The following is a 27055-nucleotide window of genomic DNA, read 5'->3' as shown; positions in this document are numbered from 1 at the left end:
TTGCAAAGGTATTCTTTTCTTTTCTACAAGGTTTTAAGCTCCTTGAGAGCAGGTGCCTTTCGTATACTTCTCTCTCTGTCCAAGTCACTATCTCAGATTATGGGCACATAGCATGTCCATTTAATAAATAGTGGTTGAGATCACAAGATTTAAAGCTGGAAGGAATATTAACCAATTCTACCCTCTTATTTTACTAAATCCCAGAAGAGATATGTGATTGAAGTCTGGAAACTCTGATTCAAATACTGCCTCAGATACTTACTAGCTACATAATAGTGAACAAGGAAGGAAGAAGAGAGGAAGGTAAGAAGGAAAAAAGGGAAAAACAAGGGAAGGAAAGAAAGAAGAGGGAGGGAAGAAGGAAGGAAACTAAGTACTTATTATATGTCAAGCACTGTGCTAAGTACTTTATTTTATCATTTGATCCTCACAGTCATCCTGGGAGATATGCACCTCACAGTCATCCTGGGAGATATGCACTATCTCCATTTAGAGCTAAGAAAACTGAAGCAGACAGACTGGTTTTGGGAGGAGAGGTTTGCCCAAGTAACAGACCTACCTCTGTAAATAGCAGAGGCCAGATTTGAACCTAAGTCTGGGCTCAGTACTCAAATTGTCTCTAACTGGACAAGCCACCTAATCTCTCTATGCTTCAGTTTCCTAAAATAAGGGGATCTTATTCATTTAACTAAAAGATCCCTTCCCACTTTAGATTTATGATCCTAAAATCCTACTCATCTTACAGAGGAGGTAACAAATCTGAAACCTGAGCAAAATTCTTCTCAGTCCAAATCCATTTTGGAATTCAGCCATATTCCTCTATCCATTTGGAATATGCCCTCCCTGCTTTTATCACTGTCAGCCACTTAAGGAAGTCATACCCATAAATCTGTCTATAGATGATTTGCAAATACTTTGGAGGGGCTAGATAATCCTCTGTGATTTCAAGAGTATAATTATGTAACTTTAGTTAAGAATAAATTTAACAGCAATTGTACTAATATTTTCTCCTCAGATTCATCTGAAATTGGCATTTAGGGCAATGCCATCCTAAATTCGTTATTTCAGCCTAATAATCTCTGCTTAAAGATCTTCCTTTGGTGACTTTTGATCCAGTTCTGTGAACAAATATGTGTGATTATTTCATCTGTTAGCTCAAAGTTCTCAAAACTTCTACCATTCCTCTTTCCCTCCTGATTGGATTGAATGGAATAAGGTAGTTTTCTTTAATGGCCACTTGTTGGGAATGATGTAGAAGAGTCAATTCATCGAGTTGGACAACATAACCTCTAAAGTCTTGTTTAACTCTAGGAGTCTAGATGAAGAATGTGAAAGGCCCCTGCTCTCAAGAAGCTTAAAATCTTTTAGGAAAGAAAAGAGACTCATAAAACAATTATAAAAGTTAAAAAGCAAGGATTGTTTTCTCTTTGTATGTGGGGATGTGGGGAAGAAAAAGGAGGAGAAGGAAAGAAAGAAGGAAGGGAGGAAGGAAGAGAGGAAGGGAGGGAGGGAGGAAAAAAGGAAGGGAGGAAGGGAGAAAAGAAGAAAGGAAGAAAGGAACAAAAGAAGGAAGGAAGGGAGGGAGGGAGCTCATCAAGGCATTTCTTTGAATGCCCCAAAGGGAATTGAATGAAGTTCAAAATGAAACACAGGCAAGCAAGATGGCTTTGAAAAAATCATATTAAATTTAATATGCATGTTAAAAAAGCAACTTATACATAGTAGAGATTTTCTCATATAATCCTCTTTTTCTGTTCTATTTTGAATATGGAAATGACATTTTCTTTGTTTGGCTGGTTGTTAAATTCAAAATAAGAAAGAAAAAAATTTAAATCATTGCAACAATATTCAAAGCTCACTATTATAGCATCCCTTGTTTGTAAGACTGTACAAATATTTGTGCTGTATCATTGCTGACTTAAAGCCATATGGTAAAGAGCTATTTATGAATGGGTAAGGGAAGGTTACAAAAAACAATTATTAAGTACTGTTATGTGCTAGACACTTTGCAAATATTTCATTTGATCCTCACAACATCTCAGTGAAGTATGTATTCATTGTTATCCTCATATGCGCTTATTATCTTGATTTGACTTGGAAAAATTGAGAAAACTGAGGCACACAAAGTTTATGTGACAGAATTACCAAGGATAACATAGCTAGTGAATATCTAAGGCTGAATCTTAGGTTTTTCTGATTCTAAGCTCAGTACTCTATTTACTTCACCACTAGCTGTTGCAAAATTATGTCACAATAATGATAATACTCAGTTTTAGAACTTATCTCACCTTTTTTTATTTGGACAAGGGGCAAGGATTGAAACTAACTTGCCCAAATTCACATAGCAAATTAGGAGTAGAGTTAGACTGATGACATTCTGTCTCCTGCCTCCCACCCCAACATTGTTTTTCTATTTAGATATCTACATTGTAAAACTGAGAGAAGCTTGATGGAAGGCTATCTCAGTAGGAGACTAAGAAATCAGTTCTGAGCAGGTATCCATGAGGTTCTATCATACCAGTCTAGATAGCCATAAAATAACTGCTAATTTAAAAAACTGGGCTTTTGCATTTGAGCTATAAAACATACTTTGCAATGACAATCGTCCCACTGAAACTGGTCATTACCACATTAACTCGACTCTTCCTTAAGCCATTAACTAATAAACTAGTCATTGGCTGCTCTAAAATGTTATTATGGTATGCCATTCTTTAATGGGCTGGCTTTTCAGACTCTTGAGCGCTAGCATTAGATAAAAAAAAAAAACCAAGAAGCAGAGATAGAGACCTATTCTCATGCTGGTCAGTATGTCCATTTGGGGGAAATGTCCCCTGTTCAAATGAGTTGGTTAGTTTTTGAGGTTTAAGTTTTGCTAGCTGCTGAATTTGAGATTGCCTCTTTTTAGAACTTCAAAAAATGTTCTTTGAGGAGGACTACCTTCCCTCCATATTCCCTCCCCTGTCCAAATACATTAAACACGTTTTTTGTTAAGCAATGGAGCTCTGTCTTAACTAGGCAGGGATGTGGGATCTTTCTAATCAGAGAGAAAAAGGATATGGTTAGAACAAATTACATGAATAGTAGACATGGATCACCAATAGATAGAAGATTCACTTTCCCACAGTAGTTTTTTTTGGCCCAAGGTATAGGCATTGTTTGACAATAAATATTTGGAGGAAAAAAAGAAATCATTATAGAGGTATTGGGAATTCCCAAGTGAAAATGGTAAGGAAGAAGAGGAGAAGGCTATTGGGCAAGTACCCAGGATTCTTGAGATAAGCAAGGGCATTTACTTCATAAGCTATCATGATCTGTTGGCATCATTTAAAGACCTTCAAGGACCAGGAGAAGGGAGATGGGATGCAGATTATGTGTCTGAGAGGTGTCAGAATGAGAGTGCCATCAGAAACAAAAAAAAAGTTGAGTAGCAAGATATAGATTCTATCTTCATTAATTCCCAACTGCACTTATACTCCTGAGACTCTCCCCCACACCCTGCATTTTGTTTATGTGAGGTTAAGGGAACTGGTACTCTTATCTTTTGATTATGGAACTTGGGTATGAGCCCAGTTTCTGTTCATTATATTTTGTAATGAAAGTCAGCATGGCATAATGCATCAGCTTCAAAGTCAGAAAGACTTGGCTAGGTTCATGTAAGTATCTACATCTACATCTAGATAGGTTTCTGATATAAACTGTATGACCCTGGGCAAGTAACTTATCTTCTCAGACACTCTAGAAACTCTCTGAAGACTATAAGTTGCATGATGCTGAGTGAAGCAAGCAGAACCAGGAAACCATTATATTTAGCAACTGCAAGATTGTGCGATGATCAACTATGGTAGACTTAGCTCTTCTCAGCAATTCAGTGATCCAAGGCAATTCCAATAAACTTTGGATAGAAAATGCCATCTACATCCAGAAAGAAAACTATGGAGATTGAATATGGATCAAAAGCATAGTATTTTCCTCCTTTTTCCCCTTCTGTTTTTTCTCTTTCTTGTAACTTTTCTCTTTTGTTCTGATTTTTCTCTTTCAATGTGACTCATATGAAATGTGTAATAGACTAATGTACATGTATAACCTAAAGAAAATTTTTAAAAATGAAAATTAAAAAATAAGACTATGAGCTGCAGAAATGTTACAGGCTTGTCTTACTAAAGGGAATTTCCTCACTGTGATTTGCTTATGCTAGATAGATCACAGATCCAGAAATATAGTTCAAAAATGGTTTTGAATAAGTATACTTTAGGTTCATATATTATTAGGAGTTTATTGATGTAGGTAATGAATGTCAACTAGGAAAAAACTAAAAATGAACCAAATTTAAATTTTCCCATGGATTTGGTTAGGGTAAAAGTAAAACTGATATAGAGAGATCCCCCAAATTTAACTTGGTTCATATCTAAAGAAGAGAGTGATTTAGGAGTCTCACTGAGGAACATAGGTACATTTCTTCTAAGCCAGGATTATTTAGAGAAATGTGAGAATCAATATTATTAATTTGAACTAAACGGAGAAAAGTTTGGATTGAATTATTGAGAGATCTGAATTACGGAATTTTTAAAGAAAGAAATACCATTTTATGACTTTCATAGATGCACAATAACTTTAGCTAAGGTCTAAAAGATTTTGCTCAGTCTATTAAGCCTATGAATCCCTTCTCAGAATATAGCTTTTAAATAATGGAAGGAAAATTTAACATTTCAGAGATTTAAAAAAGTAAGTGCATTCCAGGCATGGAGAACAGTCAATAAAGAGGCCCAGAGTCTGGTGATGGAGTGTTTTGTTGAAGAACAGTTAGGAGGCCAATGTCTCTAGACCACAGGGTATATAAAGAGGAGTAAGGTTTAAGAAGACTAGAAAGGTAGGTAGGGGCCAAGTAAGTTTCTGCAAGCCAAACAGAGGATTTCATATTTGATCTAGGTGATAGGGAGCCACTAGAGTTTATTGAAAAAAGAGGGAGGATGATGTAGTCAAATCTGAGCATTAGAAAGATTAATTTGACAACTGAGTAGAGGATGACCTGGAATAGAGAGAAACTGGAGAGGCAGGAAGACCAATCAGCAGGCTATTGCAATAATCCAGGGATAAAATGATGAGGGTCTGCACTAGGGTGATGGCAGTGTCAGAAAGAAGGGGACACATATAATAGATGCCATAATAATAAAACTGACAGCCCTTGACAATGGATTAGATATGGGAGTAAGAAAGAATGAGGAATCATGAATGACACATAAGTCATAAGCCTGGGTGACTAGGAATGGTAGTGGCCTCAATAAAAATAGAGAAATTCAGAGTTAGGGAGGATTTGAGAGAAATATAATGACTTCAGTTTTAGACATATTGAGTTTAAGATGTCTACAGGATATCCTATTTAAGATGTCTAATAGATGGTGGAGTAAAGGCAGGAACTCACCAGAGTTCTCCTCCAAACCCCTCCAAATTCCTTTAAATAATGACTAAACAAATTTTTAAGGATACAAAAAGACAGAATGGAACAATTTTTCATCCTAAGACAACATGAAAGGTCAGCAGGAAAGATGTATAGCACCAGGGTGGGAATCCAGTACAGTTCCCAGTGCAGGTTGAGCCAGCACAGCCCCAGCCCAGCAGGAACAGGTCTTGGAGCCTCTGAATCAGGAGCAAGGCTGGCAATTTCTGGACCTCTCAGCCCAGAGACACCAAAGATGACTAGGAAGGTCGGCAAGAAAGGTTTGTCTCAAGTAGGATGAGAGGGAGGAGGGACAAGCACATGCAGTTTGGGAGGCATTTTGCTGATAACTTTACAGTCAGAGTCACTTTTCTCTGTTTTGTCTACCTCTTGGATTCTGTGAGAACCTGCTCAGCAGCTGGTACTGGCGCTGAGAATCTGGCATTGAGTAAGAACTCAAAGGCATAGGACATTGCCTTGTGAAATCTCAAGTATGGTGGAATCAGGACAGTTAAGTGGCAAAGTGATAGAGTTCTGGTCATGGAGTCAGCAAGACTCATCTTGTGTTCAAATACAGTTTCAGATACTTATTAATTGTGTGACCCTCAGCAAGTCACTTAACCTGATTTGTCTTGATTTTCTCATTGATCTAAAGAAAGAAATAGCAAAACACTCCAGTATCTTTGTCTAAAAAACCCCCAAATAGGGTCACAAAGAGTCAGATATGACTGAAAAATCACTTAGCAAAATCAAGGTTTTAATGTTTCAGTGCAAGGTATTATTATCTTTAGAGAAGCCTACTTTGGAATCTGTGATACAGCAAAAGGCATCCTAAGAACAACTCCTAAGAATACTAATATTGTGGCAAGCTGAATGATTATAAGGTGACACTATTGCAGAAGTGGTTTCCTAACCCTTTGATATAATAAGGCATCAAATGATGATACAGTCTGGGCACAAAGGAGCTAATATCACATACAACAGAACAACTGAGTGCTGAAGAAAGATTCCTAAAAGCAGAAGTGGTGAAGCTTTCTTCAAGGTTCTTGGTCCAGTGTTCTTAAGTAGCATAAATGGAGCTTTCATGCTTGTCCTATATGATGAATTGAAGAGAGTAATTTAAGTACTTCCTGATTAAAAATGGAAATGGCGAATAGAGATCATGTAGAATACTTAACCAAATTTAGCACCTGGATCACTGATCTTCAAGAAATTCCTGTTGTCTTTTTAATCCAAGCATTATCATGTTTGTAGAGGAATCAAAAAAAGCTCTTGGGAAAAGGAACTCATTTATTGTGATCTATTATTCACACAATGGAACTGATATGATTCTTTTGGTTTTCAGAAAATAACAAGTACCATGGTGTCCAAGGAAGCAAATTAGCTTAAACCATTTAGTTTAAATATTATTTGGCAAACCATAAATTTATCTTTAATTATTTACTTAAAATTTTTAAAAATCATAATAATAGGGGTAACAGGGGCAATTATATAGTACAGTGGATAAAGTACTGGACCTAAAGTCAGGAAAACCTGAGTTCAAATCCAGTCTCAGACACCTAACACTTAATTGTGTGACCGTAAGTAATTAACCCCAATTGCCTTGCAAAACAACAACAAAAACCCTGAACAAACCATTATAGCATACTATTTTGTACAGCTTAACATTTGACAGTTATGATGGTGTGTGTTAGATATTCTGCCATAAAACATAAGTACAGAGAATACTTTAATATTCCTGATATAATAACTGGATTGGCCAACATGGTTTGCTTGTGGTGGGTTTGGGGATTCATGTACAGTAAAGTTATTGCATTTATATAATCACAATAATACAAAATAGCTATAATATATGTAAGATTTATTTAAAATAATTGTACTTATAGTATCCCCTGCCCAAATACAAAGAAGCCATGTTAGGATTATGGACAGGATTTTAGCTTTCTATCTCTCCTGCAATCTTTGCACTCCACAGATCCTTTTAGGCCACATTCAGAAATGCATTCTCAACAGTATCTTTTATAGATGGACACCAAAGATCAGAGAAATGAAATGATTCATCTAGGGTTACACAACAAATAAATAACAGAATTAGAACCAGATGCAATATTTGCTACAGAAGATCTCAATAGTATCATGAATATAAGTGTAGTCTTGTAACATATGGGATATTATGTAACAAATAGTTACATTGCTGCAATGGGACTTACAAAAAGAAAATTATTTAGTAGTTAATAGTTGGTTAATAGTTATTTAGTTAATAGTAGATAATAATATGGGGTAGTATAGAACAGAATGAACTTAAAATTGTGCTTTTCAAGCCAGTTACATATTTTCAGACAGGTACTCTGAGTCACTCTTTGGTAAAAATAACTTTCAGTTGAAGAGAGGCCCAATGTCCAGGAATAGGACACTGTACAGTCTCATTATGCTTTGCCCTGGTTGGACCACAGATAATGAGTGTCCAGAGAAGGGCAACCAGACTCATGGCATATAAGGAAGAATTAATTGTTGGAGCCAGAGATATTTAGGCTGGAGAAGAGAAAGTTTAGAGAGAACAAGATCAAAAAGACGAGGTAGCTCTCTTCAAATACACAAAAGATATCTTGTAGAACAACAATTAGACTTGTCTGACTCTGCTTCAGAAGGCAAAAGGTACAATGTGCGGAAGGTGCAGAAAGGTAAATTCAGTTTTAATGTAGGGAAACCTTTCCTAAAAGTCAGAGTTATCCCAAAATGGAGTGGGGTGCCTCTAATGGAGATGAATTCCTTTTCTCAAAAGTCATCAAGTAAAGTCTGGATGACCACATTGAAGTGTATGACCACACTGGATATGCAAAGAAGGGATTCATATTCAGATGGGACTCTCCGAGGTCCTTCTCAGTTATAAGATGCAGAGATTCTGTGAATCAAATGTTAACCCAATCTATCAGGAAATCTACCATCTTTCCTGGTAGACTGAGAGGGAAGTAAATTTGAAACCATGTCATATGAAGAATCATTGACTTTTAGCCTAGAGAAGAGAAGATTTAGTGAAGACTCATCTTTGTGAGTTCAAATCCAGTCTCAGATACTAGATGACATTGGGCAAGTCACAATCCTGTTTGCTTTGGTTTCCTCATTTGAAAACTGAGCTGGAGAAGGAAATGGCAAACCACACCAGTATCTTTGCCAAGAAAACACTAACTGGGGTCACAAAGAGTTCAGTCTTGGAAATGACTGAACAATTTGTCTTCAGTTGTTTAAAGAGTTTTCATATGGAAGAAGGATAGAGATTATTCCACCTGACCCCAAAGGGCAGAAAATAGTACTTGTAGACAAAAATAATACTTAAATATCAGCTAGATGTATAGAGGACCTTTTTTGAAAAAAACAAGTCTTTTAAAATGACTCTCAGGAGGTAGGGAGTTCATGCCTATTGATGTGTTTAATTGGAAGTGAAATGGCCATTTGTTGAGGATATTATGGGGGAGGATTCATTTTCCAGGTAGTAATTGGACTAGATAAATTCCAAGGTCTCTCGCAATTCTGAGGTTCCATAATTCTATGAAGAAAAAGAAGAAAAACTCTATCACTCCTAATAGAATGTAAACTCTTGAAGGCAGAAATTGTTTTGTCATCATATCCCTAGCATGCTTTTTAAGTTTAATCAAAATTTTTTTCTTGAATTTCTCACACATTCCATTTGTACCTTTTTGAAGACTGAATGTATTATAATTTTTTTGCATTTGTCTTATTGCCACTTGTTGGCAAGGTTCATCAGAATTGCCTTGCTATTTCTAGGGCCGAGGACATTGCATAGCACATAGTAGGCCCATAATAAATATTAAATTGAATGTATTCTAGCACTTAGTGCCAGGCTTCTCAGTAATAAATATTTAAGGATCAGTTGTTATGAGCTGAATCCTATTTGTGATACATATTGAATGCTGTTCCTTAAAGCCCTTTATATAATTTGTTCTTTTTCATAGTCTGAACAGCCTTTTAATAATTTAATTTGCTTAACTTGTTTCATAAACACTTTCTCAGAAAGTACAGAAGTCATCTCTACCTAGTTCAGATTAAGTGGTTTTATTCTTTGACCATCAGTCTTTCTTTGATGATAAGGCCTTGAAGCATCTAGAAAGGAAATAGAATATAAGCTACTTGAACACTGTACATAGAAACAGCTACATTGCAATGATTAACTATGATAGACTTAGCTCTTCTCTGCAATACAATGATCCAAGGCAATTCCAAAAGACTCATGATAAAAAAATGCTATCCACATCCAGAGAAAGAATTGATGGAGTCTTCAAGTGAATTGAAACATACTATTTTCACTTAGTTTTTTGGTGGTTTTTTTTTCCTTTTCTTCTGTTTCTTCTTTCACAACATGAGTAATGTGGAAATATTTTAACATGATTACATGTGTATTATCTATATCAGATTGTTTGCTTTCTAGGAAAAAGGGAGAGAAGGGAGAGCAAGAGAAAAATTTGGAATTCAAAAACTCATAAAAAATGAATGTTGAAAACTGTAATTGGGAAAAAATACTATTTACATTAAAAAAAAAAGAATGTAAGCTCCTTGAGCATAGGAATTTTTTTATTCTTTATATTTGTCTTCACAGCACTTAGTAACCTAGCACATAGTAGATACTTAATAAATACTTGCTAGATATAAAGAGAAACTTTTTTTTTTAAATTAGAACTCTTAAAAAAACTGACTCTTTCAAGAGTTAGGGAATTTATTTGATTGATCATTCCAAACATCAGTTAATTTTGTATTTTAGCACAATACAGAAGTTGAGAAATACAAAGATGAAACAAGACCTAACAATTGAGTAGAAAGGGGGAAGGCATTCATAAATAATTGTGTTATGTCATAATCATATGCAGAACAGGACTTGGAACAGGAAGGAGCCTTATTATAACAGGACAAAAGAATAGATTTTAGAGTATTTGGTTCTAATCAGTAGAGAAAAAACTTGACCCTTTCTCCATCAAAAGAAAGTAACATAAAGGCTTGAATTAGCATCTTGCTTTCTCTTGAATAACAATGGCATGGACAGGCTAAGATAAAAAAACAACAAAAATGACAATACATAACAGCACAACTTCCCCAAAAGTGTGTATTTAAAGATGATTTCAAGCTTTACCTTGTTTTTTTTATCTTTTTTAAAGGCTTTTTGGGCTGCTTTTTGTTCCTCTATCCATAGCTGCTGGTACTTGTGTTGCATCAGATCAAAGAAGGGCGTAGAAGGCCTAGAACAAAGAGTGCAGACATGATTTTAGGAGAAAGCAAAGCCAACTGGGTGGGTCTTTTCACCCCACCTCTGTTTAAGCACATGCTGTCCAACTATTTTCTTATAACTCCCTAGCGTTTGGGAACAACACAGGCAAGGCAGCCTATTTTCAAGTTATTTGGGGGCATCTACTGAATGCTGGTCATAATCCTCTATTTGGTGTGAATCATGGAAAAATTGGATTCCAAATACCAATTCCCTCCTTCCATGAGATTACTAATTTCTGCATAGGAGGATATTTGAATGTCACCAGAGAGCAAAAGAGCCAGCTATTTTTTATTGCTGATATGCCTTTGAAGGAGAAGGGCAAAAAATAGACATTTTAATTAAGATCAGTCAGCTGCCCAAATGACTCTGGTTCATGGAGTCAGGTGCTTGGAGAGTCTGTAATGGTCATTCAAATTGTCAAAAAAAAAAAAAAAACCCTATAATAAGTGGCCATATTGCAAGGAGTAGTTTATAGATGGTTTCTGTTGTCGGCCATAGAATGATGATCTAGATCTGGAAGGAATTTCAGAGACCATCTAGTTTAACCCTACTCTTTCTCAGATGAAGAAACTGAAGTCTAGTAATTGCCGAGGTTCACATAGTAAGCCTCAGAGAGTAGATATAAACCTAGGTTATCTGACTCTTGAAGTAGTATTCATTCCATTGCATTATAATGTCTGCCAACAAAAGGAATTCTTAATGAATGGCAAAGAAATGGGGGAAATGGATAGTAGTTTTTGCCTTAATGAAATCATAGGTTCATTAGGCACCTGATTACAAGTAGTGCTAACAGTGAATAATCACAGAATACTACTTTTGGGACAGCATGGTATCCTAGAAAGGACATTTAAATAGGGCTTATGGGATATGAGTTCTAATTCCAATTATGCCATGAACTCTAGTTAAGTCATTTAAACTTCCTGAGTAACAAGTTTCTTCATCTGCAAAGTAAGGGTCTTAATTTCTACCCTGACTCTCTCACAAAGTCAGAGGACATACTCTATGTAAAATTGTGTTGAATAATCACAAAACACTCTAAAACAAGTATGCTAACAATAATATAGGCAGAGGAGGAATCACAAAATCAGATGAACCCTAGACAGCCTTCAGAAATTTAGTCAATGACCTATGAAGTAGCCTACTCATCTTTAAGCAAAAAAAGAGCAACAGAAGTAAGTTGGTCCTCTGCCTAGTCCTCTGCCCAGCCTTCTGCCTGATTATATCATTTGAAGTATCTCTGGTTTCTAGTGGCTTGTTTTCCACCAACTCTACCCAATAGTCCTCCTCCCACTTCACTTCCCAATGCCCAGAAAGTCACACTTCAGGCCCCAAGTATCCCCTTCTATGGTGAATCTCTAGGCTCCCATTGACAAGTAGATTATTTTTCAGACAGTATCTAGGAATCTAATCTCATCCATAAAATCTATTATTGAGGAAAAATATTTGGTGATCAGCTTCCTTCCAATCTCTATTTTTTATTCTCTACTTTTGATGGTGAATGGTCCCAGACATCTCTGCAGTCTCTCTCAATAAAGCGTAGATAGGCTAAAATATAGGGACAAATTTAATAAGATAAAATGTAGGGTGGACAAATGTTAAGGTAGCAACACAAAACAATGGATAGTGCTTGTCATGGCTTCAAGAAGACTTCAGACACTTAGTAGCTGTGTGACTCTGGGAAAGTCAGTTAACCCTGTTTGCCTCAGTTTTCTCATTTGTAAAATGAGCTAGAGAAGGAAATGGTCAACCACTCCAGTATCTTTGCCAAGAAAACTCCAAATGGGGTCACAAAGAGTTAGACCTGATTCAAACAACTAAACAACAACAACAACAAAGGGATAAATGTTACGTTTCACACTGGGGTTCAAAAGATCTACTTCATGAATTCTAGATGAGAGGAGCATCTAATGATGTCCATAGCAGTTTGTCTTTAAAAAAAATCTGGAGATCTTTAATAGAATGTAAATTCAGTAAAAGATCTTATGACTACATGAAGAGAGGCATAGTGTCCAAGACTATGGCATGATATAGTCCTACTTTTTCCAGGTCAGACTAGATCTGGAGTTCATCTCTGGGTGCCACATTTCAAGAATGACTTTGCTGAGCTCAAGAGTGTCCTGAAGTCAACCAAGACGGTGAAGGGCATCAAGATCATGGCATATGAGTATATTTATACTGGGGCTATTTAGCCTGGAGAAGAGAAGGATTAGAAAGAACAAGATTGAACAAGAATAACTATTTTTAAATATTCAAAGTTGCTTGGGACAGGATCTATCTAGACCAATAGATGATTTTCAACCCTAGGCACTGGATCTTGAGGAACAGAAGACCACCTTATAGTAATCTTCTCTTCTGCCATATCCTCCTGGCTAGGATTTTCTTTGGTGGAAGCAAGCCTCCCTTTGGGAAGTTGTTTTGCCTTCGCTGGGCTGCCAGACTGTCAGCAGGATGCCACCTGAATCAAGAGCAACTACCAGCTTTGAAATGCCACTCATGGCCAGATGATCTTTTTATAGTAGAGGCAGAAGCCAGCAGTACATATACAAATAGTGGCTCTTTTGTTTTCTGGTTCCTTCACCCCTGTGGTGACTTTTATTACTTAATTATTACACACCCCATGCTTCAGAACAGCCTAATTTATAGTCGTGTTTTCTAATGATACCAGAGGCATAATCTAGCAATAACTACCCTGAGAGGTCATTCATATCAGAAGAGTTCCTTCAATACCTCCTCTCTTCCCCTTCACTACATATATCATAGGCAGCCAGGCCAGCCTCTGCTGTTCTCTGTGTAACTCCAACAGCTGGCTCTGACCATTTAAAACATGCCAGTACCACAGTTTTATTCTTTTCCCCTTTTCTATCTAGGATTCACCCTCCCCCAAAGAGTTATGCTGCCTTCCCCATTCCAAAGCCAGGGGAAAGAATTCAAATTAGAAAGGATGGAGTGTAAGAGTTGATTAAAGGAACTGGCCAATAGTATGAGTCCATGCCCTAAAGGATTTCTTAGGTCAAATCCAATGCAACCATCCTTCCTCTCCAATTTGGGGGAAGAGTCCAATTTAAAGTTAGGTTTGAATCTTAGATTTTTTTTCAAGCAAAGAGGTTATAAAATTTGCCTATATCACATAACTAAACTATACCCACATAAATAAAATTAGTTAAGTTATGTTAATGTTGTAAGATATAATTGATGAACATAATACAAACAGAAAAGTCTTTTAAAACACATGAACCCTAGAAATAAAAGCAACAGCATTCAAACTTCTTATGAATGAAAGCCATCTTTTTTTTTTTTAGAACAAAGACATTTAATGAAATAAACAGAAAACTAGTAATAGAACATTCGCCATATAAATCTGCTCCACACACTCCCAATTAGAAGTTAGAGAGGATCCAGAGGAATAATGACTAGAATGTGGCAGGACCATAAAATCATGATACAGGAAGGAAGCAGAAATGTTTGGCTTAAAGGAGAGGAGACTGGGGGAGATGGGGAAGGGAAGTAAAGGGGTAAGGAATGGTATAATGCCTTTGAGTGAGTTTTTAAGTGAGAGAAGATTGCTATTTGTCCTTCATTCTTGAAGAGACCATGACATTAGGGAAGTGATACCATGACATGCAAGTGAGTTGAATTTCAGTGAGTGAGGACTGTACAAAGTCACCAGCCTCACTTTCTCTTCTGGAGGCATTTGGGTCCACTGGCAAGCTATAGAACAGAATAACTAGGGAGGAAGCCCTGGATGTAGAGGGAGACCTTGACCTTTTAAAACTAAGGACCCTGCAGGAATAATGAATAGAAATTGCAGAAAGGCAGCTTTTGGCTTAATTCAAGAAAAAGCTTCCTAACAGAGCTTTCCCAAACTAGAATGGATTGCTTCTAGTGGATTTTCCCTCACTATAGATCTTCAAGCTAAGCCTAGATAATGGTTTTCTGAGTCTCAGACGACCAGTTACAGGTTATACTGGATAGATTCATTAGAATTTGCAGAAGAAACTCAAACATTTTACTGGGGAAGAATACATATTGGACTGTTCCCATATCCTCTCATTGTGGTTTATGTGGGAAACTCCTGGTATAGGCATTTCCTCCATCAGCCTAAATCCCATTCCACCTACAATGTAGTAGCTAAGTCCTACAGAGTTATTCCAAGAACCAGAGATAGCAAATGCTTTATTTAATGTTACATAGAATCAGAAACCAAATCTGAATTTGACTCCAAGTCTAGTACAATTTCCATAATCCTATCCATTATATGCTACACTATGCTTCATCTCTTCTGTGGTTTTACAATCAGCATCAGCCACAGAGGTCACTTTCTCTCTAGCATCCTTTCCAATTCCCTTCTACCACATCACAATGATCCCCAAACTCTTAGGCCACTCCACTTTCTTCTGTTAGTGAAGAAAGTAATCTGATAAGTTGATTTGCCCTAAGATATCAGGGAATAACTGGCCCATTCCTCATAAAAACATAGCATGTTTATTGTTAAAGACTAGAAGAGAAAGGACAAGTTTAACACAAAGTAATGAATCAATAATACTAAAATCTGGAGACAAATGAGAAAAATAGCTTGGGATGAGAATGGGTGTTGGGGAAAAGACTTTTTAGTATCCCCTTAAATCACATTGCCTAGCTAATCCCTGGTCTTAAGTATAAAATATGATTTGTTTTATGCCATGAAGGCAGACATGTTTACCAATCAAATATGGTATTTAATAATTATTTATTTTATCTAATGAAATGGTTTTTAAAAAATAATTAGAACAGAGTATAATAAAATAGACTCAACATTGAATCCCATACTAATTATGTCATTTTTATAACTAAAAGTTTTCCAGATTTCGGTTCTGATTCTGAACATGCTTAGCACTAGGCTGATGATATACCTAGAACAGGGTTTTGCATATGACAGATGTTCTTAAAATATTTACTGATTTATGTACAAATATGTAAATGACAAATCAATTATTTAATCCAAAAGTATTAAGCACTGCCTCTATACCAGGCACTATGTTGGGGATAAGATATCAGCCAGTCCCTAACCAAATCAACAAGCATTTTTTAAGCATCTGCTATATGCCTGTACTGTGCAAAGTGCTAGAGGTACAAAGAAAGCAAAAAAAAAAAAATTAGTTCCTGCTTCCAAGAAATGTATAGTCAAATAGATGAGAGACAAGATAATAAATATGTACAAACAAAATATATAAAGAATAAATTGGGGATAATCTCAAAGGAAAGGTGCTAAGATTAGGGAAGAGTAAGAAAATCTTGCAGATGGTGGGACATTAGCTGACTTGAAGAAAGCCAGGAAAACTTGGGGGACAGCCAACAGAAATGTTCAGTCAGGAAATGGAGCACAATGGGAAAAACAGCAAGTCAGTGTCACTGAATTGCAGAGTAAAAATAGGGAAATAAGGTAAAAGAATGGAAAGGTGGGAAGCCCCAGAAAGTAAAAGGTTTTAAAAACCAAATAGTATGTTGTATTTGATCATAGAATTAATAGGGATATGTTGGATTTCATTGAATAGGAGGTAACATATATGATCAGACCTGGACTTTAGGAATTTCCCTGGCATCTGAGTGGAAGACAGCCTGGAGAGTCAGGGATGCCAACCAGATGGTCATCGCAATTGTCCGATTTTAAGGTGATGTTCAGGGTCATCACCTCTTCTTTTCTCACCAGGATACATTCTCCTAGATTTCCTCATGACATCACTATACTAAGTACCTTTTCTTTCCTCCTTTCTCTCCAGTCTATTTCAACTTCCTTTTATGTGTTGTCTTTTATGTTAGAACATAAGCTCTTTGAGGGCAGAGACTGTCTTTTGCTTTTATATACTGTGTTTAGCATAGTGCTAGCACACTGTAAATGCTTAATAAATGCTTGCTGACTTACTGATTTTGTCAAAGGCTTCAGAGAAGTCAAGAAAGATGAGGATTGAGAAAGAATCATTTGATTGGGCAATTAAAGATCACTGACAACTTGGGAGAGAGAGCTGTTTCAGTTGAAGACAATCATAAAATGGTCTCTTCCTCACGGAGTTAACATTCTATTTATGGGAACAAAACATACATATAAAAGTAATTATCTGATTATGAGGAAATGTAAACTTCTTTCATTGTATAGAGCCACAATTCAATTCAGTAAATATTTATTAAGCAATTACTGAGTGCATGCATTGGAGGAGATACAGAGCTCAGTAGAAGGAAAAGATGGTATGACTGATAACTATGGATTATAACTATAATGATTAGGAAGAGCTTTATGTAAAAGATGGCATTTGAGTTAAGCTTCAAAGAAAACTTAGAGATAGAGATGTGGAGAGAGACCTCCTAAAGAAGAAATGGGAGAAATGGAAGGTTATGAATAGGAACAGCAAGTAGGTCTCCTTTCTTGAAATGGAGTGTTCACAAAGGGGAGTCATGAGTAATAAGTCCTCCAAGGAAGGCTGGAGCCAGCTTGTTATAGGCTCTCAATATCAGACAATAGAATTCGTATTTTGTCCTGGAAGTAAGAGGAAACTACTATAGTTTCTTGAGCAGGGGTGTCACATGGTCACATCTGTCCTTTAAAAAACTTGCTTTGGCAACACTAGGTCTGATAGACTAGAGAAGGGAACGAATGTAGGCAGGAACCCAATTAGAAGAGTACTCTAATAGTCTTCGTAAGAAGGGAAAAAGCTTGAAATGGAGTGAAGGCTGTGCAATTGGAAAGAAGGGGGTGGGTGCAAGTAATGATACAGAAGTTATTGTTGACAAGAGTAGGCAACTAATTGGATGGATATATGAAGCAAGGGAAAATGAGAGACTAAAGATGACTTAAGAGATTTTGAATCTCGACTGGAAAGACGGTGTGGCCAAAAAGAAACATTGAAGTTTAGGAAAAGGGTGAATTTGGAAAAAGAGAGAAGTACTGGATTTGAGAATCCTATGGGACATTCAGTTCAAGAATCATTTGGTAATACATATGGACCTTAGGAGAGAAAGTAGGGCAAGATATAAAAACCTAGGCTATCTACATGAATATATGAATCCATGGGAGTTAATGAGATCACCAAAAAAGGTCTAGAGAGAGGGCAGAGGAGAGCCCTAGATAGAGCCTTGAGGTATACCTACAGATAGGATGTAAGAGCCATGGATAATAATCCATTAAAAAAAAAAACAAAAGGAAGAGAATCAGAAGAAAGCAATATCAAAAAATCCCAAGGAAAAAGAGTACTCAGGAAGAGAGGTTGTCAGTGCTATGAAATGATGTAAAAGGATGAGGACAGAAAAAACCACAGGATTTGTCGATTAAGAGATCACAATTAACTTTGGAGAGTGTGATTTCAAAGTGATTTCAATTATCCTCCAAGAGTAGTCCAGGTAAGCCATTTTGCTTGACAATTCTTTCCAACATAAAGCTTTTCAATGGCCATTTTTTCAGATATATTTAAAAATCATAATTTTTTTCTTGAATGTAAATGCAGTTCTGTATCATAAAATGACTATCTTTTTACCCAGAGTGAATGATTTTGCCACAGGCTCAGAGCCCCTATGGTAATAATTATAAGTATAATTTCTACATTTTATTCTGAATAGCTGAAATCACTTCACATATATAAGATCTTAATTATTTATTCTTACTGAATGAGAAGAGGGATACTTTAGCTAGGGAAGCTGAAACACAGCGAGGTCAAGTAAGTTGCTCAAGATTACACAGCAATTCAGTAGCAAAGACTGCACTATCACCCCTGAGGCTAGACTGTCTCTTCCTGATAGTTTGAGATACTTTGTGAATATGAATGAGCTTTCAGACCCGGCTAACGAGATACCTCAAATTCAACTAAGACTGTCTAGCAAACAAATTTCAAAGCAGAAAATAAAATTCAGGCATCCTAACTCCTCTTGCCTTCCTTAACAATTCCACTACATGGTATCTTTTCATTTTAATACCAAATACCAAATTTATAATACTAGACACTCTCAAAGCCCTTAAAAAATAATGTTGGATTTTTTTTATCCCCCTGCACTCAAAATTTTCTGGGCTCCAGGAAGGGGGTTCAGAGAAAATTTAAGTTTTTCCTTTGTGTAGATGATGAAGGATGTGAGTTCTAAAATGCAGGTGAAATCAGTAGAACCACCAGGGGTCAAGTACCTAGAGCAAATTCATCTTAGTCTCTCCTTTAGTGGGGAGATGTCACCTTTCATGTTACCATCCCACCCAGGAGATGTCAGCTGGGCTGTGAAAAGGTATGTGAAAGGGTCATGGAAATATGGAATAGGACAAAAGCCCCCATTACAGACTAACAGACTCCTCTGGGATAAGTGAAGGAAAATCGTTTGTCTCCTAAATACCCGTACCTGAATCCTAAAAGAGGTAAAAAGGAGCTTCCCAGTAGAGAAAGACTGAAGGAACCAAAAGTCCCGGTGAGAGCTAGAGAACATAAGTCAGGCATCAAGGGTCATAAGGGATCTTTGGAGGTGGAGTTTCCAACCTTCTATAATAGCATGTAAAGGCTGGAATGGTTTAGGACAGCCCAGAAAAGGGGCCAATTTCCTAACAATGTTAAGCAAAGAAGAAGAAGATCAGATATGAACCCTTGATACAAAGACTCAACCCCCACTATAAAGGGATACTTTATTTAATCAACTTAAAAATTGTGTTTCATAATGGAAACAATGAAGTTAGTCAGCTTAATAGAATTTTACCTTTAGATATAACAATAATTTTACATCTGTAAAAATCCCTATATTCCTATCAAGATTTTTTTTTAATTTTCAAAATATGACCTTGTAAGATAGCAACAAACATTTTTTGTACAAAAAAGAGAAGATTATATGTAGAACCATGATTCTGTTATGTACAGTTTCATTTTTTAAAGTATATATTAAATTTGACCCAATAGTGCCGACAGTACCCTCTCTTTTTGTGGCCCGCTTTGAACTTCCAACAAGGACATGCTTTTCTGTTGATTTACCTTATTAAGAGAACAGGCCAAAGTAAGAGATTGGGGGAGGAGGAATCTTAGTCCTACTCATCCTTCAAGACCTTGCTCAAGTACTATTTCCTTCAAAAAGTGTTCTTTATTTCTCAGTAGCCTCTTCCTTTGAAATTCTTTAGCACTTATTGCCAGTCCAAGTGATTGGGCATTTATCATATATTACTTCATTACTTGATATCATAGATTACTTGATTACTTGATAGTTATCTTTTTCTGTTGTTTGTGCACGTTCTACTCTGTTGAAATGCAAGTCTCCAAAAGGCAAGAACGGCATCTTATTCTTGGTATCCCTTTTACTTAACACCAGCTCAATAAATATTTACAACTAACTGATGAGTAAAGAGAAATACTTCTAAAGCTCCCTAAATTCAGGTTTTGGAGAAACAGTTGAATTCTTTCCATTTATTTTAGATTGTCATAGCTCTTCCTAAGCCACAGGATTTAGGAGATTCCCTACCTTTTCTGGGAGAGACTAATAATCATCATTGTGATGATAACTCATCATTATATGACATTTTATGATTATAAAAAATTTCATGTTTTTTTCCCCACAATAGTACTATCAGTTTCTGCAAGTATTATTATCCCCATTTTTCAGATAGGAAAACTTAGGGTTAGGAGAAAAATTTTACTTGCCTAGGAAGCAGCCAAACCTGAGTTGTCTCATAGAATATAAATTCCTTAAGTGCAGGGACTGTTTCATTCATTGTATTTTTATCATCACTTTCTGGCATAGTGCCTGGCTCATGGTGGATGCTTAATAAATGCTGATTGATTGATTGATTCTGAATCCAAGCCCAGGGCTCTTTCTACTATACTCAGCTGCTTTATCATCACTGAACCTCTCTTTCTCTTCAGCAGTCTGGTTCAGCATACACATTTTGTCTTTTCATACTTCCTAATGAACTGCTTCCTTTGGATTATTCAGACAGCAGGCACTCCAAGGGATTTCGAGTGAGTTGTTGGCCCAGTGTAGACCTGCATTAAAAATCCAAATACTTACCAAATCTATACTTTTTCCACTGTGGTTTTGGATTCCCTAAGCGCACTTTGGAATGTTATATAATTCAGGCAGCTTCCTCTATGCCCTAGTGGATTTTGGGATGGGAGGGAGGTAGGGGGATTCTATGTTACTGTTTTCACTGGCTCTTAGACAGAGAATTGTGTTTGCCTATGGATCCGTAAGTAGTTTCCATCAGTAATGACAGGGCTCCTGCTAACAGCTTATACAAATTATTTGCTGATAACCTGGCAGGAACCTTTCAGAAAAGAAACTTTGTGCCCTGATGAGCCCAGTCACAACAAAACTGTGTCAAAACTAAGTCTAATATGGTGAAAAATGAAGAAAAAAATTAAAATGAGCTCCAACTTGTTGTCGGCCTTCAAGAAACTTCAAATTAGTTCAATCAAATCCATCTTCACTGCTTTGCAATTGATACCCCAGACCAAGGGTTGATCTAAAATGAAGGCACCGGGGACATGCAAGAGAAATGGAAATTATCATTTGCAAACATTAGGCTGACACTTTGTGCGTGTGTGTGGTTGAGACCTGACAGCTCTGATTTGTGGGCTCCACTCCTCTCTGCCAAATAGTGCTCTGTTGAGATTAGAGGGGGCTCCTTTTATGGCAGCCCATCTTCATCCTCGCTGCTCATTAAAACTTTGTGGAGCAGGAGAACTTGGCGGAAGATAGGAAGGCGTTGGAACCTTCTGAGGGACTTTGGTACACATTTGTTGAAAGGTGTTTGAGAAGGGAGCCTTGGGTCTGACAAACCGGATTTTAGTACGGCTCTCCATTCACAGCGGGCTAAAATAATTGGTCATCAGTGACTACTAATTCGGTTTCGTAGCCAGAGGCAATTTTTTTCTTTCTGGAAAATCAATGACAGCACAGAGGTCTGTTCAACGTGATTCAGCTCAAGACGGGTCCTTATTTAGCTCTTGATGCTCCTTCCACCGGAGACAGCTATTTTGTTAAAATTAAATTAAAATCCATCTCTTCTGTGCCATTGGAATGGAGGGTCCAGGCAGGGCCACTGCTCCTTCCAAAACGATCGGGAGTGGGGTTCGCACTCTCTTTTCAGTAGCCACTGAGGCTGTGAAACTGGGCTGTTGTCTCTCATGCCAGACTATAGTTTGGAGGGGTGAAAAAAAGATAATTGACGAATAGCATGGTTTTCTCTCAATGTACCCATATCAAAAACAGCCTCATGAAAAGTATCTGGTGGGGGTGATTTTACAAAGAAGCAAACCCCATTTTCCTGAAATTAGTGCTCACTGCAGATATAAGAGGTTTTGAAATGTATTGGAGTACTTTTAACTCAAGTGCTCTGACTCCAGGTCATATGTTCCAAGAAGTCCCTTTCATGGAGCTCTGGCTGTGATTCAAATCCCAGTACTTTGAATTCCTCTTACCTCTTTGATGTCAGAGAAGTTACTTAACCTTTCGGGGCATCAGTTTCCTCATTTTAAAAATTAAATGATTGGACTAGATGACTTTGAAGAGCCTATAATAGCTATAAATCTATGTTTTGGTTCTATCAAATTTAAAAAGAAAGGTCCTAGATATTCCAAAATACCCATAGCAGCACTTCATAGGAGCAAAGAACTGGAAATCAAATGAGTGGCCATTTATTGAGGAATTGGCAAAGTGTGGTATGTGACTGTCATGAAACGTATGATTTTAAAAACAATAAATATATCAGAGAAAAATGGAAAGTACAATAAACACAATTATAATAACCAATTACGACCCAGGAGAAGAGATGTGGAAATGTGCTTGGCTATCTTTGAGAGATAAAGGGTATTATGGGAGTGGAATGTTGGTTGTATACACTGTTTGTCTTGATTCCTATGTCTGTTTTTCTTTGTCACAAGAGAAAGTTCACTGGAAATAAGTCCATATTCAGGAAAAACTAATTTAAAAACAAAATACCTCAGTAAAACTATGAAAAGAAAAGAAACGTATTTGGGCAATATATGCATATGTATATGTAGAGAAAGATCATAAATGTAGATATAGATATAAAATATATGTGTGTATATTTAGTAATAGGGATAGTAGGGATATAATCTGAGTTGAAATGAATGTTTTGCCAGCAAGCTCTTTCTTTTCCATTGTCACCTCCACAAGGTGGATGCTTAATAAGGGAACTTCTCTGTTTGTCAAGTGAAGTCAACAAGTAATTATTAGAACACCTATTATTAGTATGTGTCCAGAATTGTCTGGTGATTTTCCTTCTCTGTCTTTGATTTAGTGTCTAATTGACAGGTTACACATGGTGCCAAAACAACCAGTTAATTCAGACTAAAGAAGAGACAGCTTATTGGCCCCTTTTGATATAAGTACCATGTAGGGAAAAGCAACAGTAATATCATGGATTTCAATGAAATGCTTCTTCACAGAGATTTTAATTAGTGATTCATTGATAATTAATCATTAATTCATAATTATTCATCCAATTATTTGATTATTAATAATAAATTGTTAATCAGATGTAACTTTGTGGTACAATGAATAGAGCCCTGGATAGAGTCAAAAATTCAAATCCAATCTCAGACATTAAGAGCTCTATAATGGATCCTCAGCAAGTCACTTAATCTCTTGTCTGCCTCAGATTCCTTAACTGTAAAATAGGTGTAAAATAACACCACCTATTCCCAAAGTTGTTCTGATAATCAAATGAAATTATATGAAAAGTGCTTAGCATAGTATCTGGCACATAGTAGGTGCTTAAGAAATATTTTTTGACAGTCATTCTTTTTCACAAAATTTCCCCAAATGAGTTAGAAACCAATATTTTAGCTCCTGTTTTAATACTTATAGCTTTAATTTGGAATTATGCCCAAAGGGTTATCAAAATGAACATACCCTTTGATCCAGCAGTATCTCTACTATGTCTATATTCCAAAGAGATTACAAAAAAGAGAAAATGATCCACATGTACAAAAATGTTTGTAGCATCTCTTTTTATAGTAGTAAGGAACTGGAAACGGAGTGGATGACCACTAGTTAGGGAAAGGCTGAATAAGTTATGGTATATGAATGTAATGGAATATTATTGTTCTATAAAAAACATTCAGCAGGCTTATTTTGGAAAGGCATGGAGAAACTTACATGAACTGATGCTAAGTGAAATAAGTAGAACCAAGAGAATACTGTACACAGTAATAACAAAATTATGTGATGATCAGCTGAGATGTATTTAGCTCTTTTCAACAATGAGGTAATTCAAGCCAATTCCAATAGATTTGTGATGGAGAGAGCCATCCAATCCAAAGAGATGATTATGGGGACTGAAAGTGAATCACAACATAATATTTTCAACTTTTGTTGTTGTTGTTTGCTTTTTTTCTTTCTAATGTCTTTTTCCTTTTTGATCTCATTTTCTTGTGCAGCATGATAAACATGGAAATATGTTTAGAAAATTGTTCATGTTTAACCTATATTAGATTATTTTCTGTCTAGGAGAAGGAGGTGGGGTGAGGAAGGGAGAAAATTTGGGGACACAAGGTTTTGCAAGGGTGAATGTTGAAAACTATCTTTGCTGTATTTTGAGAAATAAAAAGCTATTTTTTAAAAAAAGAGTAATTAGCTATGAAGAATGTCCAGGAGATTTAAGAGAACTGAATCCCTGAAGCTGCTGACACAAGAGTTTCTTCTTCCATACTCATAATACAGACAAGTAGGGTATCTGAGCAACACAACCATGAGAATTTATTAAACCTCTATCTGAGAAAGGCTTTGGAGATCATCTAATAAAAATAATGATGATGACTGCTAACATTTATAAATTATTCAGAAATTTGCAAAGTACTTTGCAAATGTTGTGTCATTTGATCTTCACAACCCTGGGATGTAGAGGTGCTATTATTATCCCAGTTTTATAGAAGAGGAAACTGAGGCACAAAGAAATTTAATAACTTAATTCAGGGTTATACACTCAGCATGTGCCTGATTCCAGGTGTGACACAATTCATTTTACCACCTATCTGCCTCTTGTCCAACACTAATCATCAATACCAATCAATAATTATCAAGTTACATAGAGAATCAGGAGAGAAAGTGGGATTTGCACCCAGTTATCTTGTCTGGCTTGAAATCTAGGGTTCTTTCCATTATAATGCCCTGACTCCATGTTTGGTTCCCTTCAGGATGAATGAAGAATCAAAAAGACATAGAGACTTATCAGCTGTGTAACTCTACACAAGGCACCTTATTTTTCTAAGCCTCAGTTTACTAATCTGTAAATTCAGGCTTTTTTGAGTCAACCTTTGCCACCTGTTTCTTTTTTTACATTCACTCCTTGTAAAACCTTGTGTTCCAAAATTTTTCTCCCTCTCTTCCTCTCTCTCCTCTACCCTAGATAGCAAGTAATACAATATAGGTTAAACATATGCAATTCTTTTAAATATATTTTCACATTTATCATGCTGTGCAAGAGAAATCAGATCAAAAGAGAGAAAATGAGAAAGAGAAATAAGCAAATAACAAAAAAAAGGTGAATATTATGCTTTGATCCACATTCAGTCTCCACATTCCTGTTTTCTGGATTCAGAAGGCTCTTTTCCATCACAAGTCTATTGGAATTGTTTTGAATCACTTCATTGTTGAAAAGTTAGCTCCTATTTTAGAAAAGGGGAAGGCAAATTCCACTGAGGGTAAGTAATGGACCGAGTCATGGTACAAACAAATGGCTTTAAACATCGGGGTTCCCTGACTTCCAGATTACTTGTCAATCCACTGTCTTTTGATTAGATCCTTTGAGCACAGTTCCCATCTCAAGGATACTAGAAGCATTTCCCTTAGGATAGAGTAATATGTTGCAATTTGAAAATAAGAAAGGTGCTTATGGCTTGGATCATATTTTTCTTAGGGTTCTAGTTCATGGGAACTCTACCCAAAGAACTCCTGAGTTAAGGGCACCTCCCCTCCATTTAACTGGAAAAAAGTTGGTAATCTATTCCCCATTTATTTTTTCCATATAGCATAGCAGGAAAGGGGGATGGGAAGAGAGGTGGATCAGTGGGCCTCACAGACAGGTACAGCCCACTCCTTCACTTTCTCCTTAATTGTTCCCTTCTGGCCAGGGGGCCTGTCTGTTTTAACAAGACTGGGAGTGAGAAGGGGGTGTTAATTGGGGCACTTAGCCAGTCTCACCAGTGTGGCTCTTGTAGCTAATTAGGGAAGGGGGGCCTCTGGGCTTTCAGTTATTTTTAAAAATTGTTTGTGGATTGAACATAAAAGCTAATGACAGAGGAGGGACAGGAGAAATAGGAGCAAATTCCAGACTTCTAAATTCATCTAAGAGGTCATTTGCAATTTGTTAACATTTTTCACCAGGGTGAATTCAATTAGCAGTTCTCACAGAGAGTTAGAGGCTAAAGCAGAAAGGGCAAGGGGATCTTGGCCAATTTGGTCCTAAGCTTCTGCTAGTTATCCAAGGATGGGTGCCCTTGTGGTTTCATAGTCCCCTAAACAGACTTCTGACAATCCTGTTGGTCACATAAAACATTTTTTTCCAGTAATGCTGTCTTATAATTCCCTTCAGCTCACTGAGGAGGAAAACTTGAATGAAGACCAAAAGAAAATAACCAAGGGTATTTCTTCTTATATGGCCTCTCCCTAGGTTTCTGTTGATCCTGGGCATATGGAAAAGAAAATGTTCAATGGAGATGACGCTCTGATGTAGGGTCTAAGGTTTCTTTATTCATATTTCAGTTACAAATCTGGAAGAGGCAGCAAAGAATATTGTATATATTGTATAGAGTACAGGAGGGACAGGTTCTTGTGACAGTTCTGCCACCAATTTTCTGTATGATCTTAGGTAAGTCCCCTCCCTGCTCTGGGCTTCAATTTCCTCATCTACAAAGTAAGAGGGCTGATCTAGAAACTAGAAGAGATGATACCTAAGGGTTCTTAGCTCTTTTTTTGTATCATAAACCCCTTTAGCAGTTCATTGAAGACTATGGACCCCTTCTCAGAATAATTTTTTTAATTCATAATTGATGTATCTCCGATTCATTCTGTGATGAAATAAAGAATGCATTTTTTTCATCCAAGGTCATAGACTCCTTGAAATCTCTCCATGGACCCCAGATTAAGAACTTGTAGAGATACTCATTAAAGTTCCTGCTACCTTTAATACTACATATATCAACATTCTCCATTTTCAGATCCCTTCCTGTTCAGATATGCTATGTTCTAATGTTTCTTTAAACTCTGACACTCTCTTCTAAGATACTTTCAGCTCTGACCCTCTAGATTCTAAGATCTCTCTTGGCTCTGATTATTTATGAATCTGTGGATTATTTTAAATATTAATAAAGTATTAAGTGGATATACAAATGAATTTGTCT

The 27055-nt window shown here is 36.6% G+C and overlaps 1 protein-coding gene across 1 annotated transcript in view; it reads right to left on the bottom strand.

The window, feature by feature from the left end:
- Nucleotides 1-27055, bottom strand: part of CFAP77 (cilia and flagella associated protein 77) — a 193285-nt gene that overhangs the window by 45104 nt on the left and 121126 nt on the right. Inside the window, exon 4 of the mRNA XM_051980253.1 lies at nt 10575-10680. Within this exon, the coding sequence (XP_051836213.1) occupies nt 10575-10680 (106 nt within the window). The remainder of the gene's footprint in view (nt 1-10574; nt 10681-27055) is intronic.

The sequence above is a fragment of the Antechinus flavipes genome, chromosome 2 (assembly GCF_016432865.1).
Source record: "Antechinus flavipes isolate AdamAnt ecotype Samford, QLD, Australia chromosome 2, AdamAnt_v2, whole genome shotgun sequence".
In the NCBI taxonomy this organism is placed as follows: domain Eukaryota; kingdom Metazoa; phylum Chordata; class Mammalia; order Dasyuromorphia; family Dasyuridae; genus Antechinus; species Antechinus flavipes.
The sequence above is the reverse complement of the archived record's forward strand: the minus strand, read 5'-3'. Positions and strand labels throughout refer to the sequence as shown.